General features: G+C 33.2%; 1 protein-coding gene and 1 long non-coding RNA gene across 13 annotated transcripts in view; one reads left to right on the top strand and one right to left on the bottom strand.

Moving 5' to 3' along the window:
* Positions 1–1110: 1110 nt before the first annotated feature.
* Positions 1111–14425, bottom strand: part of LOC128249758 (uncharacterized) — a 20463-nt gene continuing 7148 nt past the window's right edge. For 6 of the 12 annotated variants that reach the window (XR_008265851.1, XR_008265852.1, XR_008265854.1 and 3 more), the window contains 6 exons: positions 12500–12587; positions 11910–12080; positions 3919–4015; positions 2981–3068; positions 2485–2587; positions 1111–1381 (listed from right to left, as the gene is read on the bottom strand). Coding sequence is in view for 2 of the 12 variants with exons in the window: in XM_052974243.1 (XP_052830203.1) it covers positions 2486–2587; positions 2981–3068; positions 3919–4015 (287 nt within the window). In the remaining 10 variants the exon portion in view is untranslated. Of the gene's footprint in view, positions 1382–2484; positions 2588–2980; positions 3082–3918; positions 4016–6595; positions 6713–11909; positions 12081–12499; positions 12588–14425 lie in introns of those variants that run through there. The other 6 variants (XR_008265856.1, XR_008265857.1, XR_008265849.1 and 3 more) reach the window with 5 other exon arrangements.
* LOC128249766 (uncharacterized) overlaps positions 6745–14425 on the top strand; it is an 11554-nt gene continuing 3873 nt past the window's right edge. Inside the window, exon 1 of the long non-coding RNA XR_008265869.1 lies at positions 6745–7406. This is a non-coding gene — a long non-coding RNA (uncharacterized LOC128249766). The remainder of the gene's footprint in view (positions 7407–14425) is intronic.

Genomic DNA, 14425 nt, shown 5'->3' with positions numbered 1-14425 from the left:
ATATATATATATATATATATATATATATAGGAGAGTATTGTAGTTCGCTGGAAGCATTGTACATTGTTTGTAAAGAATAAAAAGTGTTGAATGGTACAACAATGCACTATAATACAAAAGATGGACTATATACCTGTTGTAATTAAGTTATCTATAGTCCGATGATATTTCGGAATACAATTCCTTCTTCAGATATACATAGATGGAGTCTCTGCTATAAAGTATATAGGGTGATGTGTGGAAACATATGGGATTTATTTTAATGTTTGTATAAATATTTCTTTGCTCGTTTAATCTCTTCATCTTTCAAATGATGTTGGGTAATGTCTTCAGATTAATGTTCAATTAAGTTCACGGAGTCTTCATTCACGTACATTGGTACCCGAAACTATGGTATAAATTCTTTTCACTAGATTATAATGTCTATTAATCTTTATGTGATAGGGTTGGCATGAGTTGACTAATAGTCATTGTTTCGAATTTGTGAGTTTATAAAATATAAGAGGGATGGTGATAATTTATTTTGCGTTGTAGGTGTAAGCACAAAACCATTTTTATATAGATTTTACCGATAATATTTGAATGACCCGAAAATTACAGTTACAAATCTAAATATAGATTAATCGTACTATAACAGATATTCCTACAGCTATGCTCTTTATCACCACATGAAATACAGGATCGCAAATGGAAGACATCATTGCTTTCGTCCCAGTTGTGCTTTGCCACAGATTTTAAATACTTCTTTGAAAGTGAAATGCATCACATCTTTATATAAGCAGAATTATTATTAAATTAACATTGAATCACCCGATATATACGTGCACGCAAATGTATGTATTGTCCTAGAAGGTTTTATTTCGAAAATATAGGTCATAGTATCTCGTGTGGGTGTACTTAATGTACTATTTCTGTTTCATCATACTACACGATCTATAATGCGGAATCTCAATTTAGGTACAATTTGAGGTTTACATGGCAGCGTCAAACAATTTATCTTTTTCTTACCATTATTGATTCTGCTTCTTTGACAACATTTTCATCCGCGGTAAATACTTCGTATGTTACATTTAAAACGATTTGAAAATTACAAAAGCTGACGCAGTAAAAGTCGTTGAAATATCAAGAAGATAATTTAATCTATATTTAAAGAGTACAGTGTAGGACATTATTAGATATCCTTAATGTCACGTACGAAATTGTACACATATGTAGTCAAGTCGTTCTCTTGTAATAATTGAATCCTGTTTTCATGGCTTATCTCATTGAATAATTTTTTCAAATTAATAGACATACGTACTTCTAGTGCCATAACAAATACTTATGTATATGTAAGTAAGAGAGTTACAATAGCAGCTCCAAACACTGACTGGCTGTTAACCTGTAAATGGAAGAAAAGTTTTGAAATTCAAAATTTAATAAAAACAATAATGTATTGTAAATTAGAAGGGCCTTTTTACTAATGAGAAGTTTCATTGTGCTACGCTTACCACTTCTATGAATTTTCGATTGGCCTATGTTTTTATCGATGATATGGACACAAAATATATTAGTCAGGGCCACATCTAATTTTATGTTATTTATGAGGATATAAGTTAGATTGTTTTATCGATCCGCAGTGTATGTTGTATTTTTTAAAAACATATACGGTATGCTTGGAGATATTTCTAATTAACTTACGAAGTGGTTTGTTTGGATAGATACACTTTCTTGTACATATCCGACACACTATCTTTAACTCGTGATTTTATTGATTGTATGCCCTAACTTTGGCGTAGGTTTGGTTGTATTGTTGTTAGATTCCATTTACGCACGCAGATGCTGGTAATGGTTGATCTAGAATAACTACAGGAATTACCAATCCAGCAGTCTTAAGATCATTGTTCATATGAAGGAAACTAGAGAATCCCATTCTAAAAAACATTCTTTTCAAATATATACGCGTAATAATCAACATTGTCATTGGAAATTTTTCGATTACAATTTTATTCGCAACGAACATGTAGCGCCATAAATATTATATCATAAGCTTTATAAAGATACTTATGTATGATATTAAAATATATTCAAAATATTGCTGAAGGGATAAATCTAGCGTATCCGTATTATGAAACTATCAACTCATTCTCACAATTCTAATTCCTATGCTTACTGTGAAATTCTATGTTATTGTAACTACTCGGTTTCTTAATGTAATTTTCTAAAACAGTCCTTATATTGAACCATCTTTCAACTTTTTCAAACAAGGAAATTTTAATACGTAGCTGACGGATGTATTTTACTGTGAACACTACTATTTCAGTTAGGTCGTTATAATATGCCATTTTGCGTTCTTGGGGCATTGCATTATATTTTATGCCTACGTTACCGTTATTGTAGCCATATTGAAATGGTTTACCATGCTATGTTACTAATAACAAATATGTGGTGTTTACTAAAGATATGTTGTGAGAGTATTGTAGAGAGTTAAAAAGACATATATACTTCAAATCGAGTTGGTTGTCATATATTGAAGACTCAGCGGCAGTAGAAATATTTTGCTTACTCCAACTATGTTCCACAATACCTTCCCCGGCGGAGAATTATTCTGAAAAATAATTCGAATTATTGTGAAAAATTAGTTTCAAAACAAAAAATAGATTTTCAATCATATTCCCATGTGAAAAGTTATCCTCTACTGAGTATAGAAACCATGATACAACAATCGATTACAGATATTACAAAATAGATTGTTAAAAGCAATTAAAATTACTGCAACCATGATTGTTTATCACGTTTATTTCAATCGCTGTACGTCCTATACCCCATTATTTAGTATTGCATTGAGAGTTAAATATAATTCGTTTTTCTTCGCTCGATTGTTCCATCAGGAGTGATTTAAGGTTTAGATTTTGAAACTAAAACAATGATTTTAAAATCGTCCATTTCTCAGTCGATCATTTTTTAACGGAAATATAGTGAACGCAAGGCAACTACTTACCGGGCACCTGCTGTATTCCATATCCCTGAAATATTGTACACATGTTTCGGAAATTCCCCTGAGGCAAGAATTAAAGTCCTTGAAGTTTCTGGAAAGGAAAACTTAGAACGGAAATTATACATTCGGGTATTCTTGTATTGTTTATATATTTAGAAAACCCCGATTCTGGAGTCAGACTTGACTTTCATGTAATTCAATTTCTATTTTCTCTCTGGTAATTAGGTGAGGTGAGAGTAATATATATATATATATATACATATATATGTATATATATATATATGTATGGATGTGTGTGTGCGTGCGTGTATGTGTTTATATTTGTATATGTATATAAATATCTGTATATATGTATATATATAGATATATGTATATATATGCATATATGTATATATATGTATATATATATATATATGTGTACATATGTATGCATATTTATGTATGCATGTATATATATATATATATATATATATATATATATATATATGTATATATATGGGGATATATATATATATATATATGCATATACATGGGCATATATATGTATATGTATATATATGGGTACATGTATATGTATATGTGTGTGTATATATATATATGGAGAGGGAGAGGGGGAGAGAGAGAGTTAGCCACTGAAATCACAGTCAACTGCGTTAGATAATTTGTAGCGGAAACATAATCGCTTTCGGTGCAAGTTTAAAAACCAAAAGATTGTACATGCAGATTTGATATATTGATCAAAGGAGATTTCAGATTCGTTGTCGTGATTCTATACAAATACATCTAGCATTTTGGTAATAGTTTTATAAAAGGAAATATCTGTCATTATGCAATTTTAAAAATATTAAGTTAATATTGAGACCAAATGTAGGATCATATATATATATATATATATATATATATACATATATATATACGCTTTTAAATATAACTATACTTACCTGCAGAATGTCTTAACATCTAGTAGAGGATATAGAAAGGTAGAAGGACAGTCACGTCTAGCAACTTCAATGCAATCCAGTCCAGATGACACTGCGCCTAAAATATGAGTTTTCTCTTGAAAATATTGAATGATTATTCCCAATTACAAATCATGTTAGTTTCTTATGATAGAGATTATACTGTTTGATGTTCTATTTTGTGTATTTTTGAGCGCCCTAAAGACGTTTCAATATAGTTCTTACCGTGTGCTTATCAGCTGACATAAATACGCTACTTTACATAAACACGCCATATATCGAGTGTCCTCTTTCATCACGTTTCTGACTCCGATACATGATGATGTTCAGAAATGGCCTCCATTTGTTTACCTGGTTTATCATCGATAATATTTAGAACACGTTGTATAAATTGCTGTGTCTAACGATTTGTTTTCTTCAATTGAAATATTCCACTCAGTGTCTACCATATCGGATTGCACAGGTAATTCAGTTGTCCGTAGAACTGCTTGTTTACAGTCGGAACCGAAGCTTTTATGCTATCATTTATTATACTTTAAATAAATCATATTTTGGATAAATCCTCATGGGGTATCTTTCGACACCCTTGAATGAAACATTTGACGTAATAATTACTCGTCAAAATATAAATTTGGGGACACTGAATGTGTTTCTTGTATTTACATGTTTAGCATAATATTCGTTCTTTTTATTAGTGTAGAAAATGCTGTCTCATTTGTTTTTTCCCTTCATAATACGACAGAATTTAGTCTCCGTTTTGACTTTGTAACAATCTTGTTCCATCTTTTTGTCAGCATCACAAAGGCTTCGAAACAACTTCACAATACATTTTTAATGACTCTGTGCAGATATCACAATCTTGATTCTTAGTCGTGGTATAAGAAGTTTTATATTATGAACACAACTTATAAACCAAAATATTTTAATCACAGATATTGTGTTATAAAATTATCATGTAGAATATATATACAATTATAGAGATATATAACTACCTACACTTTTTTCTGCAAAATAGGGGTAGTTTATCCTATTTAGGCTATATTATTAGCATTATCCTGCGATTGAGAGGATGCCCTGAAACTCCCAACCTTGAGGTGAAACTCTCATGGCATCCAACAACAGAAGCTTGGAAGCGCATATAAACAGCAGTGTCCTCAAAGGGCTGCCAGGCGGTCTCAATGTCAGTGGAACTGAGAGTGAAGGACCAATTTATGAAGGACAGATCCTTTGTGATTGCTCCCCAGTCCGCTTTGTTGAAATTTATGTTGTCAAATAAGTGCAATGGAGTGGGATTGGCTGCTTTTGTTTTGATATGCCGGAAATTAAAGTTGTAGAGTATCATAGGGTGGTCTGAGAGGAGAGGCTTTTCAACTGGAATACTGTGAACAGAGCTATAGTGGTTGGTTAATATTAGATCGAAAGCAGTTTTATTCTATTTCGTTGGTTCCGGCACTAGCTGAGTCAGGAAAAATCCATTAGATTAAAGAATACTTCTGCTGCTGCTTTGTCTGTTGTAGAACATTTGCCTAACTTCAGAGTATAGGTGGTCCAGTTTACATAAGGGAGTTTCAAATCACGCATCACCAGTATGTTTCCGGAGTTGTATTTTTGAAGGAAGGAATTGATTTTGTTGAGTCATTCTTCAAAGCACTTTAGAGGTGTTTGAAGAGGCCTGTAAAGCCAACAATGATTGTCTTTGGTCTTGATGAATAGGGACATTGATTCACAATAGTCATTGGAAACTAAGCCCTTGGCATCAACTGAAAAGGAGTCATGGAGAAAGATGGCTGTTCTCACTTTATTTCGGTCTGTGCAATCTGTACGGATGATGGTGAAATCTATTATTTTTACCTCGGCATCCATATGAGTGCTATTTAAGTGAGTTTCAATAAGGATAAAGAAAGGGATGCAATATGCCGTTTCGGCAAGCCATCTCTCTATGTGTGGGATCTTCCATTTTGGCGCAGTGAGTAATGGGTTCATGCCACGTACATTTAACAGGAATGTCTTCGTTGTTTGGTTATAGGTAAAGTGTGGTTGTATTGTCGTTTTTGTTGTTGTTGTCGGACTCTTCTGTTGCTATTTATATTTAATTTTCGATCGTTTTGTGCCCTTCAGATGATGGTAGTTGCATTCTGGGTTCAGGCACATCCTTAGTGACACAGAATTTGTGTCTTAGGCCGGCTGGATTAGATATCTTCCTGGGGCTATAAACGCCGCTAGCACTGTCCCGTATGGGACGCAACTCTTAGTTGACAATTATGTTACGAATTCATATTGTTACTGTTTACATCTCGCTCAGAGATTTAATATAGCAGCTATGCATATATATATATATATATATATATATATATATATATATCTTTATAAGTATGCATGTAGGCATGCATGTATGTTTGTATGTATGTATTAATTCATGTGGGCCTGCATGAAAAGGGAGAATTAAAAATGGTTTTGAGACAAAATAGATCCCGTATATCATATCAATATTCTGCACACAAATAGGAACAGCAATAACCATGCGCGCGTAAGCGAAAGCAGATTATTGAAATCCCTCGTCTTAGTCTGTTCGTCTGTGTGTTTGCGCGTTGGTTATGCTTCGCCTCTCCAGTGCTTTTTTTTTCTTACATTACAAAATAATTTCCATATAGATACTTACAGAAAATGAGGAAGACAAAAATGATAAGACATTTCATTGTCTAATTTTGTGTCGAACAGTTCGTATTCTGGCGTTTTGCGTGTGGAAATATATATTGCTATTAAATATGATGTGACATGTGTTTCAACTGACAGAGACAGCTTGTAAATTTGATCAATGACATGCAATGCCATAATATATTTTCATATGTTTATTCTTTTTGTACATGCACGAGCACGACAGGTGCGTAAAAGATAATTTTACAGAAAATCGTGATATTTGTGCGTTCCTGTAATTAGTGAACGAGGCCCGAATATTCGTTTCTGCTCTAGACTGAAGGTCCGAAATTTTGGTGGAGGGCTCCAGTTTATTAGATCGACTCCAGTATGCAACTGGTACTTAATTTATCGACCCCATAAAGATGACAGTCAAAGTCGACCTCGGCGGAATTTGAACTCAGAACATAAAGACAGAAGAAATACCGCTAAGCATTTCACCCGGCGTGCTGTCTGTTCTACCAGTTCACCGCCTTAAACGAAGAACCTATATTACAAATACAATGTGTTGGATCTTAATTTAACGACATCTATTTATGTATTTTTTAAGGAAAAACTCGATGAATTTCTGACCATGCAACATCGCTGGAGAGCATATATATTCGCGTTGTAATTGAGAAAATGTCAGATGACATGGAGAAATGGAAGCCAGTTTCAAATTTGGGGACAAGGCAAGCTATTTCGGTTAGTGTGGTAAAAGCTCATCACATTCAACCCGGCACTTCATTTCTGCATATTTCATCGAATCTGGAGGAAAGGTTCCATCAACATCGATGGTAATAGAACTCACAATTTCCGCTCTTATTTTCGCTCTTTTCCTCTCTTCACATTTAAGAGCATAGTTTTTCTTACGTTTATTTCAGTTGATGATGAGGATCCATCATTCATTTTATGATAAAATGATTCATTTCATGTTGATTTGGAATATACATATTCCTAACACTAACAGAATATGTTTTTCCATGATTCATTAAATCGTTTTAATTATTAAAAGTTCCCATATTTATAATCATTAATATTTATTGTACTGAAATATTTTACGTGATGAAGCATAATAGTGTAGATAATTCAAACCAGCAAATCGATAATACGGAAGACCACATCCATGAATAAAATCATATAAGAAAAAATTCCAAAAGCAGACTTACGTATTCTCGAGATATTTATTCAGAAGATTTTTCGTATGAAACTGGTGTACATTTCGTTGCCTGCATCAAACTGGGGCTGCAAACGTTGATATGCCTGCAACATCTTCATTTTCGACATCATTCGAACGAAGTTGGCCTTCAAAGAAGCTTCTTGAATTGTGAGTATGTGGATTTGTCCATTCCACCTGCGTCAAACGTACAATTCAGAGGGACTTAAGTGTAGTATGCTTGAATCTCTCTTGTCAGGCGTTACATGATCGTAAGCGGATTAAATATTAAATTCAACATCTCAACGAAGACTAGTATAAATACTAAATCTCCGGTAGAAGGTATGAGGTGTGACATCATCTTGATCACTCATAACCTCTAAATCTATCATATTTCTTGTCAATGTTTCTGAGGATATAGCAGAGAGTACTGTATATGATAATCTGCGATTTCTCTTATTACTTTTGCCCGTTAATCAGCGTTTTTCTTAAACAGAGAACAACCGAATATTCGTGAGATTTATTCTTGTTAAGTATCTGCTTGACATTGATCAACCAATTTCCCGTATCTTGGATGTTATACGCAGTCCACTTCTCAGTAAATACACCATATCGTTCTTCATCACATTTCTGATAGTTGACTCCGGTTCATGATGTGCTTTTGTCTTCATTTATTTACCTGGATTATCATCGATAATATTTTGAAAAGGCTGTATAAATTTTCTTTTATACAATAGAAACATTTCCCTCACATATCAGAACGCGCTGCTAATTCAGATAATCGGACAACTGTGTTCACAGCTGAAACAGATGCAATGATCATCATCTTCATTTCTGGTGCATATACGTATATATATATATGTGTGTGTATATATATATATATGTGTGTATATATATATATATATATATATATATATATAAATATATACATATATATACGTATAGATGTAAGTACGTAGACACACACTCACACACACACACACACACATATATATATATATATATACATATATATATATGCATACATATATATATATATACATATATATGTGTGTGTGTGTGTGTGTCTGTGTGTGTGTGTATGTATGTATGTATATATACATAATTGCAAATATATATATATATATATATATATATATATATACATGATCCGTGCATATGTATGCATATCTATGTAAAAGTGTGTTTATATGACGAATGTGAAGGAGATGAAACCTAATAGATATATTATACATTGTTTATATCACATGTATATTCAGAGCACAAATATAAACAGTATATTAAAACTAATTAACATATAGATACCTACGAGAAATAAGAAAAAAAATAATCATAGAATATTTCATTCTTTAATTTCGTGATCAAATCGTCATATTTTGGCAACTTCCACGTGGCAATTTCTATTATAATTAAATAGGATGTCACATCTGCTTCAACTGACAGAGAAAGCATGTAAGTTTGATCATTGACATGCTATGTCATAATACATTTACGCCTTATTTTTGTACATTCACCAACACTACAGGTGTATAAAAGATAATTTTACGGAAAAGTGTGATGTTTGTGTGTACCTGTACTTGGTGAACGAAGAATAATATTACAAATACAATGTTTTCGGCCTAAATTTAACGACTTTTATTTATCTATTTTTAAAGAAAAAATTTTGTGAATTTGTGACTATTCAACGTCATAAACATTTATGTTGTAAATGAGAAAATTTTAGATGACATGGGAAAATGGAAACCATCTGAATATTGGTTTCAAATTTTGGGGTAAAACAAATAATTTCGGTGAGTGTGGAAAAAGGGTATTGTATCCACACCAGCACTTCATTTCTGTATTTTTTATCGAACACCAATAAGAGCAAATGCAACGCCGACATCGACGGAAATGGAACTGTAAATTTTCGTCCGCATCTTCGCTCTTTTTTCTCTCTTCACTTTAATCTGTTTATTCTCTATTTCTATTCTCTTTCTCCTTTTTTTTATCTCCTATTCATTTTACCCTTATTCACTTTTTTTTACGCTGTTACTTGCCTTCTTATTGCTTCACCCCCGCCTCAAAATACTTATATTAACGTTCTGACAATTACGTTCTGACAATTTATATGCAAGACTACCCATGACACGCTGGGTCACCGGAAAAGACTGAGTTTGCCAGCAACGGTGTTCTGTTCTGTGGGTTTGTTTTTCGTTTCCAGGTTATTGCGCATCCTTTCAACGAATCTGATACTAAAATCGGATCCTTTGAACAGAAAAGGAAAGATTTGGCTGCTACTTTTTTCACGCCCTTCAACCACGTAACAGGTATTTCGGGTCCTTTATTGCAAAGAGCTGTTACGCGGTAGCAGAGCGTGACAGAATTAGCAGGCAAATCTTTGGCGGTGACATACGTTGAATTCACTAGAAGAAAACCTATGTAAAAACATTATTTCTCACCGAGGGTACGAACGGGTGTTTTACGAAATTTTTACCGTATTTTTAAACTCATTTTCATTTTTAAATAATTTTTAGATTTGCCAAAAAATTATTTGTAATGGTATTCACTTGAAAATAATTGTAAAAAAGACATAAAAATATTGTCAGTTTAAAGAAAGCTAAAATTTTACTGTACTTACTGTACAAATACGTTATATCCTTGAAATTACTTTCACTTAAAAATATTTCTAAATGATTAAAATATTGTGCTTGACAAAAGCGAAAATAGAAGAGTTTATTACCTTTCAGGATTAAGTTATTTTCGCAGAACTTTCCCATAATGCACCGTTTTGGTATTTATACCCCGAAAATCAGTAATATTTCAATAACCAGTTGTCCGATTTACGAGAAACCTGTCTTATCGCTTATTCACATTTCAGGTTCGACTTAATTCATAGTATTATCCCATTATGCACCAGTTTCGCTGAGTAATATTGCAAGCAAACAAGCAAGATTCAAGCTCACATTTGATGTATTATAGACATGTGTGTGTGCATGTGTGTGTGCATGTGTGTTTGTGTCTGTGTCTGTATGAGTTTGTATATCGCCAGTATTTAATATATCTGAAGAAAAAGCACACTCTAATGCATTAGATTCGTAATGTAATTTTAGGAAGTTAAAACATACAGCCAGTCATCGTTGTTACCGCAGATATAATGCCTTTAAGGTTATTGGCACCTCTTGAGATTCTTTATAGGAGCGAAGCTAATGGTCACTATATGAGCGGCCATAACTTTAAACTTCTTTATATATATATATATATATATATATATATATATATGTGTGTGTGTGTGTGTGTGTGTGTGTGTGTGTGTGTGTGTGTGTGTGTGTGTGTGTGTGTGTGTGTGTGTGTGTATGTATTTATGTATGTGTGTGCTTGTGAATACCGGATGGTCAAGCTACTGCACGATTGCATCGCCAGATCGTGGGGTCGATTACGATACCAGACGCCAAATTGTGTTCTATAGCAAAACACTTCATTTCACGTTAGTCAAATCCTTGTGATAAGCGGGGTGAATTTTAACCTGCTCTCCTACCGAGGTGGATGGCTTCCTTTGAAATCTTAAACAATGCAAAATATATTTTCGTAATCGATGAGCAACAGCGCCTTACAGACTGGTCGCTCACGCGATTGTGATATATACATACATACACACACTTTACAAGTACTTTAAACATATTACAGCAAGGAATAGATCTACTTACTTGTATTATGAAACTAGCATCTCATTCTCATAATTGTAATTCCTATGCATAGAGTTATAAGCTATGTATAACATAAGTTAAACTATCCATACGTTTACTGTAACTACGCGCTTTCTCAAATCAATTGTCTACAACTGTCCTTACATCGAGAACGTCTTTTAACGTTCTAGTGTTGAATTTACATTGCAACAGACATACAATATATATTGCATATCTAATGCATGTCATTTGCTATAAAGCCTTCTATTTCAGCTAGGAGTTTAAATATGACTTTAATACGGAAGATACATGTTGTAATACACTTGTTTTAATACTTTCATTCACTCTCTGGTAATTAAATAATAGGTACATTACACCGTAATACTAATGGAAAACAATCTGTTTTTCTTTTCCAGTTTATCGGAGTTAAAATTCATACACATGATACTGTTAGTGTAGCCATGTCGAAAAGGTTTACATACTATTTCAGTGATAACAAAACAACAGCTTCCTTTGCTACAGAAATGTTTCAATAGAATTATTTTCAATTAAAACAAGTGTATCCTTCAATCTAATGTAGTTGTAGTAATATATTGAATACTCAGCGGCAATAGAAATGTTTTGCTTATTCCAACGCTGTCACCAGACTTTCCCTGAAATAAATATCGAAGTATTGTGAAAATTTAGTTTCAAAATGAGATAATACATTTTCAAACATATGCACTAACATCCTCTACTGAATATAGACGTCAGAATATTGCGATCGATTAAAAATCTTAGAAGTAGGAAACAATTGTTTTTGAAAGGTTATTTAAAAATATAGCAGTCATGATTGTTCGTTACGTGTATGTCATTATGGCAATTCGTAAACCACATTCTTTACTAATACAATTGAAAGAAAATACAAATGTAGCTAAATAACAGTTTTTCTTTCCTTGAACCATTATTCCGTCACGAGTGACTTTAAGGAAATAATGACTGTTTATATTCTTACAATGAAGCAATCTATTTCAATCGTTAGTTTCTCAGACGGTTGTTGGCAAATATAACTAAAGTAATACAAGCTACGTACCGCACATACGCTATTAAATTTAGTTCTGTACTGATTTAAACAAGATAGGCTTTCCCATCGAAAGCATTTATCAAAGTCCTTGTAAGTACTGGAAGGTAAAATATGAAACAAAATTATACATTCAGGTATTGCTTTATGTTTTATATTTTAATATCATCTCTATTCTGAAATTAGACACGCCTTTGAAATGGCTTAGAATTATAGGTAGAATAGATAAAAATGTATACGCAGTTATCGAAGACAAAATAGCCTCTCATAATTCTACATCAAAACAGAAAACACAACTTCACTGTCAATTATAAAATTATCTAGAGTTTAGCCCGTCGGATATCTTCAAACAACGATAGAATAATTGAACCAACTTAAATTCAAAATGGGCAAAAATAAATATCTATTTATTCATATTTCGTTCAATGTAGTGTGTTTTCTCTAATTAGATTATATATATATATATATATATATATATATTATGAGAACGTATTTTTTTTATTAATTATAGTATTATAAATATTTAAGTTTTAGTTATTCTCAAGAAGTTATCAAGAAGATACCTTCACATCTGCTTTGATCGGCTCCAAGAAATTACGAATTTAAGCAGAAAACGCTGACATTTCGGAAAGAAATACGACCGTCATCTTTGACATTCAACTCTCCGTTATGAAGAACTCACATATTCAATCTATTCTTTTGGGATTTATGATTCTGGTGACGACTCGATCATTTTATAACACCACTGTACTGCCATTATTGTAAATATTTACCATATTTACCAATACATAGTTATATTTTCCAGATTTGTTAGTCTTACTGGTTGTTTTCGAGCAATGAAAGTTTATTTTGATACTGTTAATATTTGTTAATTTTGCTTATTTTCAGATCATTAAAATAGAATGTCATGTTAAGAAAACCGAGCATTTTCGACACCTCATTCTTTTTGCTTTTAATCAAGGTTCTAAGGCCGCAAAAGCTGTTGGTGACATTTGTGCTGTGTATGGAGAGGGAGCCATAGCTGAAAGAATTGCTCGTGATTGGTATGCCAAGTTCAAAATTTGGAAATGTTGACCTCAAAGATGCACCTCGTTCTGGCCGTCCAGTTGATTTCGATGGAGAGCGATTAAACCAACTTTTGCACGAATATTTCCATCAAACGACCAGGGAACTGGCAGAGAAAATGGAATGCTCCCATACCGCTATAAAGAAGCATGTTTAGAAGTATGAAGCATGGGTTCCGCATGCTTTAAGTAACAACAACAAAAATCTACGAGCCACAATCTTCACTGGTTTGCTTGCTCGTCACCGCTCAACTCATGGACACATGTATCGATTTCTTTACCGAATCGTTACTGGCGGCAAAAGATGGTGCCTGCACATCAATATGAGGCAATGTAAGGAATTGCTTAGCCCAGGTAAACAAGCAACACCGCGCGTGAAACAAGATCTTCATCCGCGTAAAACGATGTGCGGATGGTGGGACTGCGAAGGGATTATCCATTAAGAATTGCTTGAACGGAACCAAAAGGTCAACGTGGAAATCTATGTTCAACAGAAGGAAGGACTCAACACGGCTATTCAAGAGAAAAGACCTAATCGGCAACATGGAGTTATTCTGCTGCACGAGAACGCCCTCCCTCATATCGCTAATTTGACCAAGGAAGCCATTCAAACGCATGGCTGGGAAGTGCTGCCACACCAGCCGTACGCTCCTGATTCGGCACCAACGGATTTCCACATCTTTCTATCTCTTTCAAATGCTATGCGCGGAGATTCTTTCAATACTGATGCAATATTCTTTCATCCCTGTAGATATATCTAAAAGATCATGCATTTTGATAACGACAAACGATTTATAAAAGCAGATAATTCTCCAAATGTAACATGTAGCTACGTACATAACAATAAGATCATATATATATATATATATATATA

Source organism: Octopus bimaculoides, chromosome 18 (assembly GCF_001194135.2).
Source record: "Octopus bimaculoides isolate UCB-OBI-ISO-001 chromosome 18, ASM119413v2, whole genome shotgun sequence".
In the NCBI taxonomy this organism is placed as follows: domain Eukaryota; kingdom Metazoa; phylum Mollusca; class Cephalopoda; order Octopoda; family Octopodidae; genus Octopus; species Octopus bimaculoides.
The sequence above is the reverse complement of the archived record's forward strand: the minus strand, read 5'-3'. Positions and strand labels throughout refer to the sequence as shown.